At 41.9% G+C, this 15,076-nt stretch overlaps 1 protein-coding gene across 1 annotated transcript in view; it reads right to left on the bottom strand.

Annotated features, from left to right (window-relative positions):
• The window catches only part of DNAH5 (dynein axonemal heavy chain 5), a 180,058-nt gene that overhangs the window by 160,319 nt on the left and 4,663 nt on the right, over positions 1-15,076 (bottom strand). Inside the window, exons 2-9 of the mRNA XM_058680132.1 lie at positions 11,551-11,685; positions 10,857-10,941; positions 6,520-6,680; positions 6,098-6,319; positions 4,403-4,540; positions 3,578-3,754; positions 1,648-1,761; positions 777-884 (exon numbers count right to left, since the gene is read on the bottom strand). Coding sequence (XP_058536115.1) covers positions 777-884; positions 1,648-1,761; positions 3,578-3,754; positions 4,403-4,540; positions 6,098-6,319; positions 6,520-6,680; positions 10,857-10,941; positions 11,551-11,685 — 1,140 coding nt within the window. The remainder of the gene's footprint in view (positions 1-776; positions 885-1,647; positions 1,762-3,577; positions 3,755-4,402; positions 4,541-6,097; positions 6,320-6,519; positions 6,681-10,856; positions 10,942-11,550; positions 11,686-15,076) is intronic.

The raw sequence follows: 15,076 nt of genomic DNA, 5'->3' as shown, positions 1-15,076 counted from the left end.
ACGGCATTGTAAGTATAGACAATGGGAAATCCAGTGGGAAGACTATACTATTGTAATAATATAGGGGAAAATAGAATTGGAGGAGAGCAGAATAGGGAGGGTGAAAGGGTATCATGAAAAATTAAAAAAATAAAAAAGAATCTGCATGAATTGAAAATGTCTCTATTTTAATGCCACAGTGAAAATGTCTGCTTCGGTGATGAAAAAGTCATTGAGTTGTAAGAAGAATAGCAACAGTGCTCACCATAAACACTTACAAATTAGGAAATAGGGTTTAACATCACTACGTTTTTGGCAGAATCCCTATAATTGCCTTATGCATTGCTGGAACATTGCAAGTGGCTTTTATTACCATAATTACCGTTCTAATAACACCAAGCAGGCAACTACGGTATCAAATAAACTTGGAGCAGTGGCATATAAAATTTGAAAATGGAACAGCCAGATAAATATAGCTTTATTTAATTAAAATTTACCCAGTAGGAATAACTGATGTGTAAAACAGCACAGGGAAAGAAAGCCCAAAAAGAACCTTTTTCATTTTATTAAATGAATAATAAAATATTTATTATGATAATTACTTACAGAAATAATGCTTTACTGGCTAGAAACAGCCTCTTATACAAATTTGGCTATATCTGTTGATAGATTAAGGCTTATTTAAAATGCAAGATACACAGATAATGCATTGTGCTAACATGGTAATTTTTCACTATCAAAGATAGACCTACCAGTAACAAGGAACCCAAGCGACAGATTCTGCACTGTGCACTTACCTTTACAAACAGAGATGTGATCTTCTCGGAGGTGTTATAGTAGTGAGAGATACCATAGATCATTTTAATCGCAGTTATCAGGGTAGGAATGGTTTCAATCATGGCAACCTGGAAGACACCATTAAAGGTTCAGGAAAAAAAAATCACATACCGAAAAATTCTGCTTGCAATTATCCAATCAGTCCATCTTCATTACACTAAAGCTTAGCACACTTTATTTGAAATTTTACCCAACATTTACATGAATATATTTAATGATAACTTTACTTCAATTATTTTAGTCACACATAATAAATTATATTTCAATGAAAAACAACATAAACTTGCTAACAACAAGCAACAGAAAGTTATTAATGATTAACTGTCAATAAGCCAATTGAAAAAATAATAAAAGTAGTCACTTCATGAAGCTAAAAGAAATTTTTAAAAAACCAACCAATGATGAATTTTCCAGTGGTTACTGAGGTTTAGTCCAGAATGCCAATTTTAATACAGCAAATCTTCAAAATTAATAAAAAATACATATTACTAACAAATATGCAGATTTCAAATTTTTACCCCCAAATCAGTCTATATTTTAAATTCTATTTCTCCACAAAATGTTGAAGTGTCCTCATATTTATAGAAAATATAACATACAAGTAGTGTTTCTAAAATATATCTCATATACATCTTTAATCATAAAGATTAGAGATACAGAAATAGATTTTAGAGATATATGTATATGTATGAATAACTTCGTTAAGAATAAAAAGATGTTTCTAAGGCCCTCCCAACAGACATGAATTTCCATGAACACAGTGTCAACATTCAGTTGCAGGAGTGCAGGGAATATCAACAGCAGACTGCAGTGCCGAAATCCTCAACTTACAGGGTCACTGCTGTACAAAGGGTCACAGCATCTTTCAAGGGTGTATAAGTACTTGACATTGTCCTTTGCTTCATTGGCTGCATCGGTGACTCGAATATCTGTCTCCCGCCACATCTGTATACAATAGAGAAAAGCAATTTTAATGTAGTTATTAGGGGAAGGACTTATCCTGCAGCAGCAGGTAAAAGTTACCACAAATCTCTTGTGTCAGACTTCCAGCATGTTCTCCGAAGAGCATTTTTTTTTTTTTACATTTTTACTCCAATTTTAAACATACCTCTTTCAGGCATTTTCTTTAAAAACCCATGCTATGACAAGCATGGAGCACCAAGAGGGTAGACACTCCCTTTAAATTCATATCTTCTCTCCTGCACCGCCTACTGGGTTTATTCCACATCTTACTCCCATCTTTTTCTGTCTTCCCTCTGACAACCTGAACTCCTTTCCCCCACACCCCTATACTTGTGTTCATCCGTTGGTATGGCAATTGTTCATGACTACCAGCTATATGCCAAGAATTTAGTAGGATCGGGGAAATTCTAAATTGAAATGCTAACATAATATTGGACAAGTAAAAGGAAATGATACAGTATAAGCCAACACATTCAGCTGATCTGATGAAAGTCCTACTGAGCGTATTTCTGAACAGTATCACAATGCTTACCTTATATTGATTGAACTGGGATTTAAGGTAAATCTAAAGCATATTGACACACATCACTATTGAAGTGATCAGCTGGAATGAAACATCTACATAGATAGCCTTTATGACAGCAATGCCCTGTGAGTCAGGTGGCCTACCCCACAGACCCTATTATCACCAACTTCTTATGCTCATACTCTGTCACTCCTTATCCTCGCTTGCTAAATACAATGGCGTGGCTCTCCATCAGTGCCCACATGACTGTGACATCTGTGATGAGTTCTCTCACACTGTCTCACTTGCTGCTTAGACAGGAAATTAGCTCTGTGTGGTAAGCCTATAGGAGGGTAATAATAATAATAATAATTAATAAATAAACCCGAAAGAAGTCTCTAACTACCAGCCAGCAAGGAATGAATCCTGCAAGAATCTTAATAAGGAGAATGCAGGCAGATCTCCAAAGTGACTCTGTGATAACCCAAGACCTGGAGTGCAGCCTCACGAGAGTCCCGGCTACACAGAAACTCAGGTGAGACGCACGCAAACTCTTAGAAGAACATCCTGCTAATTTATTTTGCATAAGTTATTTTGCAGTATGAAACTAATACATTAGGACTAAACAATAAGCAAAGGTAAGTTTTACTACTTCTAACTAGCCTGAATTCATGATTTACATGATCATATAATAATCATGCTCTATCTTTCTTCTAGGAGTTATTTCTTTTTATTGGAAAGGCAGATATACAGAGAGAAGGAGAAACAGAAAGAACGATCTTCCATCTGCTGGTTCACTCCCCAAGTGGCCACAACAGCCAGAGCTGAGCTGATCCAAAGCCAAGAGCCAGAAGCTTCTTCCACAGGTGTCCCCTGTGGGTGCAGGATCCCAAGGCTTTGTGCCATTCTCTACTGCTTTCTCAGGCCACAAGCAGGAGCAGGATGGGAAGTGGAGCAGCCAGAACACAAATTGGTGCCTATTTGGGATCCCAGTGCTTCTAAGGGGGAAGATTAGTGAATGGAACCATCATACCAGGCCCAACTAGGTTATATCTTATTTACATACAGTAAGTTCTGATAATATATTCAGCCATACATGTACACTGGCCAACAAATTGTCTAATTCAAAGTCTATTTCCACAGTATCCAAAACAGTATAAGGACAAAACTGTCCAATCTTAAAGGTTTATCTTAAAGCCATAATGAAATTTTTCTCTTCCTAATTACTCTATGAAATGTATGCATACAGAATTCTCATTTTCAGTTCAAAAGGAAAAATAAAGGATCAGCAACCTTCAGAAGTTTTGACTTTGCAGCAGCAAGCACTGCCAAAACAGCTTTCACATCACGGCTTTTTAATTCGTCCAAAAGATAGTTAAATTTGGATAATCTCTTTTTCCAGTACTCCAACTCTGCTCGAGGCCCCACATCATCTGATTCCTTCCGCAGCTGATTGTTTTCAGCAAGGACCTATAAAAACGTGTGGGGGGAAAAATGAACCACTAAGCAGAGCTATAGATAAGAAAGTTACATAAGAGCAAAAGAAAGAACCAGGATACACTTTACTCATTTACATACTTTGAATGACAGTCTCTTACTAACTTGTCTCCATTTTTAAAACTTCAACAAAAACTAAGTTGATGCATTCTAACCAAAAAAGGCTTAATTACTGAACTTTAGAAGCTCCTAATTTCTGAAATTTTAACCTTCCCCTTACTCTATAAACTTGGAGCAATGTAACAATGGATAACACTATGTCTGGGCTACTAAATTTTAATTATGCTCACTTTCTTATGTGATATTTGCCTTCAAGAATTATCTTTTGTAATAAGAGAAGTCTTATGCTCCCTTTTGGAGACAATGCTAAATTTGAAAAACCTTCATATTTCTACATGGATTACAGTTGTGTAAGTACTCAGGGTCACCCATGATCATCTCTTGGGATTCTCACTCTGTTCTCAACAATGGTAAGTAATTACGACCTTCAACCTTCCATCTCTTTAAGGACCAGTGGCAGTAAAACACTCAGGTAAATAGGAATCTCATATAATATAATTTCATCCATCAACTAGGTCAGAAACAGGGCATCTGAAATCAGTACGGGTTCCTGAAATTTACCTGTTCTGTCTGTCTGATCCATACTTTCATACAACCTTCTGCTTTTTCCAACGCCTCAGGATTATTTGCTAGGGTCAGGTAGTCTATTGGCTCCTTCAGGGTTTTCAGTTCAAATATCTCACATTTTTGAAGATTCACCTAATGAAAACAAAAAATAAATAGTAAGATGATGGTTTTAAAAAGACAGACATATGCTTTTTGATCAACCTCTAAACCCAGACAGACCCTGAAGGAATCCCTTAGGATCTTTTTAGATCTTTCTCCACTGGCAAAGATCCTTGCAAGTAGTAGGTGAACTAAATGATGCCCATGCATTGGATAGCACTCAAGATGGCTATTCATACATCAAATCATGATTTTAAAAAAAGCAAACAAGAGAGAAGAAAAATAAACCAACACATGCAGGATGGGGAATTAGAAAAAGCTTGAAAAATATCTAATCAATTCATAAAACCAAAGGGAGCAAGAGAGCTTGCAGGAAACTGAAAAAGCAGAGAAATGGGTAAAAGAGTAGTTCCTAATGCATTGTATATTTTTTGGAACTATGGAAATATGAACACTTTCAAATCCCTGTAACCAACATCCTTACAGCTGCGAACTTCAATGGCAAACACTTGGCTTCAGTTGAGAAGAATACCTCCTCTCACAAGGCAGTTCCCTCCATTTCCCTAATGCTTCTTTTGCAGTGCTGAGTGGAAACTCAGTGCAAAAATCACACTTTACAAACGTCTTCAATTTCATTTGCTCCGATCTCCACATTAGACCTAGCTACATTACAATTAATTGCAAGCATAACTGCGGCCAGGAGTCATCTTAGCTCCTTCAGAAGTAAAATTGGCTCAGCTCCTGAACCCCAAATCTTTTAACAAGAATAATCCCCTTTGCAGGAAGTGCAGTGGGTTAAGCTGCTGTCGGTAACAGCGGCATCCGGTAGGAGCACAAGTTCAAGTCCTGTCAGCTCCACTTCCCATCCAGCTCCCTGCTAACATGCCTGTGAATGCAGCAGCAGATGTCTGAAGTGCATGGGTCCCTGAACCCACATGGGAGACCCAGATGGAGCTCTGAGCTCCTAGCTTATGGTCTAGCTCAAATGGTCATGATCATGAGGAAGGAAAAAAAGTGAATGGAATATATTTCTGTCTCTCCTTTTGACTCTGCCTTTCAAATAATCATTAAAAAGGCAAAGAAGAGCCTCCCTCAGCATCCTCACAGAACAAGTTTTCCCAGAGAGAAGGGCAGAGAGTCCCTTGTCATGTTTATCACAGGAGCCATTTCTCTACTCTCAGGTGCACCTCATCTCAACTCTGTTATCTTCCAATTTCCTTATTTCTCTGACTTCTCTCCTACCTCCCTCTAAACACACACCCTCCCCACAACACACACGTCTCTAGCTCCAAATTCCTTATATTCTGTGAGGCACACCAATGCCACAAGCATTTCCTGCTTCTTACTTCACAAATGTCGGACACGACTTAGCCTTATGCCACTACCAACAACTTTTTGGAAACGCAGAAGGCACTCGTCATATGGACCACAGAAATTTAAAGAAGCCAGGGCAAAAATAATCATCACCAAAACTTTTTCAAGACTTTCAGCCTGGTGGAATTAAGGCCACCCAATAAAAAGTATCACCTACTTGTATTTGTATTTGCTGACCAGCTGGTCATTTTAAAGGGACAACTTCTTCGTTCTTACCTTCTCTTTCAAACTCTCCTGTGCGCCTGTCAAGACACTCACAAAGCCTTCCAGGGAGTTCAGGAACTCTTGCTGGATATGAGCCGCTTCCTGAAGACCCTCGAGCTCACCCCAGCCGTGGCCTGTGGCCCTGAGAGCTGGGATAAAGATGTCTGACAGCAGCTGTCTCATGCTGTTGAGCAGGCCGCCGTCAGCAGTGTCCAACACATTAAAGCTCACCTCCTGGAAAGCAATTAGGGGATTCCTCATGGTAAAAATTATCCTCAACTGCAACACATCTTCCAAGTCATTTCTAAATAGTGTCAATTAACCATAGCTCCAAAAATGTTCATTTTCATATTCTGATTAATATATAAATTTTAGATTCTTCTCAATTGTACTTAACAGAGTATAAGCAGGAAATAAATGTTAGCCACCCATACCCGGTGGATGTTCTCCGGGGTGACGGCTTTGGAAGAGTCCGTCCTGATGAAGAACACACACACTCCAGTAAGAGCGACATCTTTTCCCTCAGTCACGAACACCTTAGGCTTCTTCATCTTTCCAGAAACAAGATTAACCCCTCCTGGAGAGCCAAACTGTCCTACAAATGACAAAGAATTGCCGTTTCATAAGTACTATTTACAGTTCACATTTCTTGTCAAAATATTCTCATCTTCGTTTGGTCTCTGTGCCCTAGCTGAGCGCCCCCTTGGACAAGCTCTGTCCTGATCCCCCAAGGGAATCTAAAATCATCTGTTTGATTCCAGATCAACGGTTCATTTCCAAATGGTTGTTCGGCGCAGTGAGAAAGAATGAGGTGAAAAAAATGGTCTGTTGGCATCACTATGCTCTGGGACCCTGAACACATTGTTCCAACACACAACCACAATGTATCTCTGACCTGCTGCAGGTCACATGGCCATCAGAGTGGCAGAACCATGGCCAAAAGCCAGCTGTGGGAGCAGGTACTGTGACACAGCGGGTTAAGCTGCTGCTAAGAATCAAGTTCTGCCTTGCATCTAGTCTAGCTTCCTGCTAATGCACATCCTGGGATAGCAGGTAATGTCCCAAGTCCCTGAGACCTAGCTACGCAAGTGAGAGATCAAGGTAGAGCTCCTGTCCCCAGGATTTGCTACGCCCAAGCACAGCTGGCCCAGGCATCTGGGGAATGAACCAACACACAGAAGATATCTTTCTCTTTCAAATAAATATAAATAAGTGTCGTGGCCGGCTGAGCCGGTATCGTGGCATGGTGAAGGATCTGGGGATGAGACACCGACACGGAGACCAGAGATGGTGGAACTGTCTCTCTCCGCAGGCACCCCAGGCCCCGGACCGGCCTGCTTTTATTGCTTCCACTCTTGACCTCTCACCTAGTTCTTGTTTAGGCTTTAGCCCACACTCTCAATATTGGATACAGCTGAGTTCCATCAGACCAGGTGCTTTCAGCCCCAAGCCCATTACCTGTAGTGCTCAGTTTAGCGAGTGCTAACCAACTCCTTAGCCCACAACAGGTCCCCCTGTTTTTGTTTTAAAGCAGACTTGAATGTGCCCGACTTAGGTTGTGGCCTCGCAAGTTATCAGCCTTACCCGTCACTGGGAATCTCCATAGCATGATGGAGCCCCTGTCTTAGGTTGGTCAGTACCCAGTCCATCTTAATCATCACTGGCTGCCATTCAACGCGTTGCCTGCTACAGATGCACAAATCATACTTGGGGAGGCTGGTAACCCTGTTCCATGGCTAGGAGTGTCTTTACCTTGGTAGCAAAGAGCAGACAGCAGTACCAGGGCTTGGGAAAACATTTTGCACTTGCATAGATGATACACACAAAAAGGCATACAATGGGGTACAAGAGGTCTAAGCCAAATCTCACAGTATCGGCTGTTCCTCTGACAACAAATCAACCCGCAGTTACAATGCAAGCATGCCCACCCACTCATGTTCATCAGTAAAGTCCTGCTGTCCGCAACTCCGGCACTCTGTTCCGCGACCTTGGTCACTATCACCACGGTAGCTGGTGGCGGCGGCTGCTGATGTACGGCTACGATGGTCACCGTTATGCCAAAGTCTCTTTTATTCTTTATCAGGCTAACAAAGGTCTCTCCGTCAGTCCCAACAGGAGCTGGTGGGGTTCAGGGCAGCTGCAGGATAACAGCAGAATCGCACTTGCCATTCCAGCATGCTGTCAGGGTGCACTGGAACTCGGTGTCATTCACTTCAGAGGTGTTTTTTGCTTGTCCCGTTGATCTTCCGATTGAAATGCCATCATCTTGGCCAGTACCCGAACTTTCACAAGACTCCGCAGCAGGAGCTTGCCGGACAAGCCTCTCAGGAATCCACCTGGACCATGTTCGTCCTTTCCATCCTTTTCCTCTTCATCCTCCTCAGAAGAGGACTGCGAATCTTCTTGGCGCACTTTCTCCCAACTTTGTCTGGGTTGGGGTTCCTTCTTCTTTTTTACCCTGGTTTGCAGCTCTCTCCTCCTTCTAATGGACCATTTTTTCCGGCAGGGTTGCCCCACTGCTTGAGGGGATGGCAAAGCACTTTTTGCCAAGCGCCAGAGAAGGAAGGTGACTACAATGAGAGCCAACCATGGGAATATATCGCAGACAGTTTCAAAAAAACTCTGCGAGCAGAGATCTGGAGCAGATCTCTGATTCTTTTAATTACCTGCACTTTAGCGAGTTCTTGCCCCATGATAAGTTTTACTTATGCCCCTGTAAAAATTTCTAAACCTGCCTCTAGATTTCCGGGGTCCCTCAGACTGTCCCTCGTGCCCCAGAATGGGGAGAAGGTCTGGGGATGAAATTAATTATGCCCCTCTAGAGTTAAACCTGCCTCTGGATTTCCAGGGTCCCTCAGATTGTCCCTCGTGCCCCAGAACGGGGAGAAGGTTTGGGGATGAGATTAATTATGCCCCTCCAGAGTTCCAGGGGTCCCTCAGATTGTCCCTCGTGCCCTAGCACAGGGAGAGGGTCTGGGGATGAAATCAATTATGCCCCTGCAAAATTCCTAAATTCTAACCTTGCTTTTGTAGGTCCAGGGGTCCCTCAGATGTCCTTCGTGCTGTGCCCCATGTTGGGCACCATTTGTTGTGGCCGGCTGGGTCAGTAACGTGGGCATGGCGAAGGATCTGGGGATGAGACACCGACACGGAGACCAGAGATGGTGGAAATATCTTTCTGGCCTCGCTCGAGGCCTGCTTTTATTGCCTCCACTCTTGACCTCTCACCTAGTTCTTGTTTACGCTTTAGCCCACACTCTCAATATTGGATACAGCTGAGTTCCATCAGACCAGGTGCTTTCAGCCCCAAGCCCATTACCTGTAGTGCTCAGTTTAGCGAGTGCTAACCAACTCCTTAGCCCACAACAAATAAGCTTTAAAGTAATACTTAAATAATAGTCTGCTCCGAAACTGAAGATGCTTACTTCTTCATGTTCCACTTATACTGTCTCAAGAGTAGCTGACTGGTCCTTCTATGCTCTGCTAAAGTCCAGACGCTGCAGAACTAGAACCATGTGGTAATTTAAGCTGCAGTTGCAATGACTAGCTATCGGTATTGGGCAAGTAACTTAGTCTTTCATCCACTGGTTCACTCCACAGATGACTGCAACAGCAACAAACAGCTGGGACAGGCTGAATCCAGGAATACAAAAGTCAATCCCGATCTCCCACGTGGATAGCAAGAACCCCAGTTTTGGGACCGTAATATGCTGTTTCCCGTTCACATTAGCAAGAAGCCAGATCAGAAGTGGAGCAGCCAGAACACCCACCAGCACCTGAGCAATGGAAACACAGCTTAATCTATTCCACCAAAACATTCTCCAAAATTAAGCAAGCATATTCGAAAGCAGTCAGTATTTTTCCTTTCCCTTTAATGTTAATAAAACATATTTTTTACTTGAGAGACGTACAGACATGCAGAGGGAAAAATTTCTTATCCACTGGGGGGGGATGTTTGCAATGGTCAGGACAGAACCAAGTCAAAACCAGGGGCCTGGAATTCAATCCACATCTCCATTAAGGAGGCAGGAACAGCTGTTGAGTCATCAGTGCTGCCGGCCAGGGTCTGCACTGACCGGAAGCCACAGTCAGGGGCTGGAGCTGCCCATTAACCCAGCCTTTCCAATATCTGGCATTTTAACAGCTGGGCAAAATGCCCACCTCATGTTATTTCACAACGTAATCATTTATGTCTGTAAGTAAAATACATTTTTTAAACTACTGAAAAGTAGAAATCTGAGTACAGAGAAAAATTTGCAAATTTTTTATGTGAAAGGACTGAATTTGTCATTCCATATTACACATTTAAATTGGAATCAATAAAAAATAAATATAATAGCTTAAAATGTTGCATTATGCTTCTTGCCAATAATTCTTATGTTAGCAAAAAACAGTACATATACAGATGTGAGCAGATGGCCATTAGAAAATCCAGAACATAATTTCATAAGAATCAGCTCACATACTATCTCCTTTATTATTCCCAATAGAGACAGAAAATGAACAACAGGGTCAGATCAACCAGGATAAATAACCAGTGTTATCTGTGCTTTTTGCTTGAGGTGGAAACAGAATTTCTTCCCAGGACTCTGCTTACCACACGTTGTGTGTCCCCACATCATTTTCCACCCCCCTTATCTACCTAACTACTCCCACCCCTCCAAAAGGTGTAAGAGGCCCCATCAGTTCTCACAGTGGCTTCCCTGCTTATACCAACCTCAGCTCAATCAGAAGACATATTACAGTGTTACATCGCATCACATTTACATACCTGTTTCTGCTACCTCCACATCCTGATAGTAAAACATGAGGTGACGGAGACCGCCAACAGCAAAAAGCTGATCAATTCTTTCAATCTGTGAAAAAGGAAGAGCAGAGTAACTTACATTTGGATTTAGAAACTTCTAGACACTTAATGGCACAGTTTAGAATTCATAGGAGAAGAAGAAAGATAAAACCTATACACATACCCGAAAAGCTACTATCAGAAAGCAGAAAATACCAAGAATGTGGAAACACCGGAACTCCTGTGCTCCACTAGCAGGAATGCAAAATGGCGCCACCACTGTGGAAAATACTATTCAGGTTCCTCAGAAATTGAAGAATAGAATTACCGTCCAATTCAGCAATTCTAGTTCTGAGTATATATTTCAAAGAAGTGAAAGCAAGGTCTTGAGGAGACATCTGTACACCTGTTTACATAGAACTATGTCTCAGGGAAGCTCCCACGAGGGATGGTAGCAACAGACCAATGCATATGCAAAATGTGTACCATCTGAACAATGAAACCTAATCCAGCCTCGCAAGGAAGGGAATTTTTTATAGATTTACTTATTATTTGAAAGGCACCTGCAGTACACAATCAGAGTAGAGGCCCGCACAAGTGTCTGGAAGGCTTAGCACAGTGTCAGCCGACCAGCCGTGCCTGCTGGTCGAATCACTGACAACCCCAGGCTTCTTCGCACCTGACTGCCATCGAGAATGACATCCTCCACTTCAGCTTTGTCCAGATCCAAACAGGAAGCCACAATTGCAAATAAGTACTCATGTCTCCCATCCAGACGAGCCCGCCTGGCTTCCTTCTCTTCCTTCAGTCGTTGCTAAAAGAAAGGAACAAAAATGGATTAATTTTGTAAACCATTTCATACCGTTGTTTTATTCTTAAATCTCAGGTATTTAGGTAACAGGTGACTTAATGGTACTAGTTTTATGTACTGTCTTTCATTTTTTAAATTATGCTATTTCTCCTATGATAATAAAGTGTGCTCAAAGTTGTAAAACTATATAGGACAGAAAAGTCAAAAGAGGAAATACAGATCAATTTCCAAACAAAAATTATTAACATTTTGTTCTGAATCTTCAGACTTATTTACATGTACATAGAAGCATCTAATAGATACACAAAAAGCCACATCCCATTTTTGTGAACACTTTTCTAATCCAGTACAGTCATCTTCTTCTACAATGTCTTTCTTTTCCACCCACAGGTTCGTATCTCAGCGTGAAATAAATTCATGAGTATCACTGCTTAACCTCTGGATACTGATTTGTTCAATCATAGGTTACATTCAATGTAACCAAGTGTAGTAAATTTGAGGCATATCTTTCCATAAGCCCTATGCTCATACAAATACATATGAACAAATACATACATCTACACTTCAACTCTGCCTTAACAAGATATCACAGGCTTCTTTCCTGCTTAATTGAGATCATCTCAGCCTGTTTAATAGTCACAAAATATTCCACAGGCAAGCATTTTTTTTAATTTTTTGCCAATATTGGAGATTCAGTTTCTAATGCAATCCATAAAACAAGTGTAGTATCTTAAGTGCCAATAAGTACCCCAACCGAGAAGAGGAAAGGCAGCCCTCTGGATCCTTCTTTTAATTAAGCAAAAATTTATTAAATTTGTAATATGTGGCAGCACTATGGAAGCAAAACTACACAGAGACTTCAAAAAAAGTTAAAGGCCTGGCCAGGTGACTAGGGTAGGGCAGTACAACAATTGCTGCAGAGGCTTCAAGTTCACGAATCCCAAATGCAGGAGTATTTATAGGTCTTCACAAAAGAACAATAGAGATGATCTCCTGGCCTGAGATGACAGAACAGCTTTCAGGAGGAGGCAGCACAAGCCAGGACTGAAAGTAGATTGGGGGCCCGGGAAGGTAGCCTAGCGGTTAAGGTCCTCGCTTTTCACCCACCAGGATCCCATATAGGCACCCGTTCTAATCCCGGCAGCTCTGCTTCCCATCCAGCTCCCTGCTTGTGGCCTGGGAAAGCAGTAGAGGACGGCCCAAAGCTTTGGGATCCTGCACCTGTGTGGGAGACCCGGAAGAGGCTCCAGGTTCCTGACTTCCGCTTGGCTCAGCTCCAGCCATTGCAGTCACTTGGGGAGTGAATCGGCAGACAAAAGATCTTTCTCTCTGACTCTCCTTCTCTCTGTATGTCTGACTTTCCAATAAAAATAAATAAATCTTTTTTTTTTTCAAAAGAGAAAGTATATTGAGCACACTGCCCAGAAGAGAGGCATCTGGGCACAGGCAAGACTCAAAAGCACTCAGTAAACCACTAGGCTGCGAGACAAGACAAAGTACAGACTAAGAAAATATACCAGGACAGAGAAAGAAGTCAGCTCCTCAGCCATCTGAGAAGGGCCACATTAGAAGTTTAAATGTGGCTGAGATTCATAAAGAATCAGTGACAAGATTCAAATCAAGAGATATTATCACTTAGCTTTATGTGCACCTTGAAAAATTCATCATTTGATAGCAGCACAGAAACTGGACTGGAGTGAGACAGCCCAGAGGCAGCCAAGTTAACCCTGTGGCACTCCTGATCAAGGAATGCAGCAGAGGGGCAGGTGGAAACAGGTGTGCTGGATCCAGAGGTTTGTGTCGATATAGAGGAGACCACTGGCAACGTGTATTTGAACTTCAGAGAAAAATTACCGCAGCTGGACGTATGGCTGTAGGTTTCCAGCTCAGCACTACTGCCTTCCGTGAGACAGAATATTCCTGTCCTTTGCAGTCCCACATATGCACTGTGGGGTTTGAGCAATGTCTTTGGTTTCTATCTTGTAGATGCCAGTGGCAACCCACTACCAACTCTGGGAAACAAAAAACATCTGCAGACATGGCCCAACATTCCATGGGGGGCAAAATCACCACCACTACTGCCCACCATAGAGACTCATCATTGTAACACAACAACAGCAGAGATACGTAAGACTGCAATATAAAAACTGCAATGTGGATGGTGTCATGCACAACTTACGCAGTACAAAACCTGAAAATCATGCAGTGGTCATTTCATCCAGCAAGTGGTATGAGTCAAAGATGAAGAATAAGTCATGACTTTGGATGTGGCTTTCTGAGATGAAAAGATACGAAGAACCTAGGGAAAAACCCATTTTTCTGGGTCAAGGAGGAAAAGAAAAGCAAATGCAGAGAGCTGGCCATGAGTGCAGTGGGGGAAGCAGAGCAAACCCGAAGGCAGCGGCTTCGCCCTACACGACCAGACGCACCACTGCACCAATGTCAGGGACAAGGAAAGAAGCTAATGAGCACACCTGCAGGGACTGTGTCCATCAAGTGGAGGCGATGTGGTCCTGCCACTAACCTATCAAGAACGAGACTGGGTTTCTCCTCCCCTTGAATTTGGCTAGCCCAGTAACTAGATTTGACCAAAATAATCCGGGAGTAACGACCTGGTGAAACTTCCTAGGCTACTTCTTACGACATCAGAAGCTTCTGTGTTTGCACATGGAACGTTCCTTTGAACTCAGCCACAATGCTGCCAGAAGTCCTCTGGGGGACTGTGCCAATGCAAACCAAGACATTCTATCCAACAGCCCCAGCTGGCATCCAACTGATGCCCCAGTGCCAACTCAAAGCTGTAGCAGTAAGCCATCTCAGACATTGTGACCTAGTTGAGCCTACACATACATGACTACAGGTCTAAATTTCAAACAAATAAACATTTTTAAAACAAAATGGGAAAAAGATAAATACAAAATACTCTTTCTAGAAACTTGACTATAAAGGGAAAGCAGTGGTACAAGTAGACAGAGGAAACCTTCGACACAAATAAGGATTCTTTTCAAGAAGGAGAAGTTTCACAAATGAGGAGGAAAGAGCATGAATGAAGGTCATCATTATGCCTGTGAAACTGAAGTTCATTTCTCTGAACCTCAAGGACTATCCAAGAGGCAACACTGTTGTGAGAGAGGTGATTAAAGTTAAAGAAATAATGTGCCCATTTTCTTTTCCATATCTTTTAAAAGAAACACGGGTCCTGACCAAAAATGTTCATTTCATAAACATCAAATTGTCGTAAACACAAATATTTTCAAATGTCACCAATAGGAGAAAGAAGGCCTGCTGTTCTGAGCTGTTTTCCACCTTCCTGGTCAGGAAAATAACAGGCTTTTCTCAAAGTGATATCTCTGAGCTTACACTAAAAGCCTTGAACACAGATCAACCAGGAGAC

Source organism: Ochotona princeps, chromosome 23 (genome assembly GCF_030435755.1).
Source record: "Ochotona princeps isolate mOchPri1 chromosome 23, mOchPri1.hap1, whole genome shotgun sequence".
NCBI lineage: Eukaryota > Metazoa > Chordata > Mammalia > Lagomorpha > Ochotonidae > Ochotona > Ochotona princeps.
Note: the sequence above shows the minus strand (reverse complement) of the source record. Positions and strands in the feature narration are given on the sequence as shown.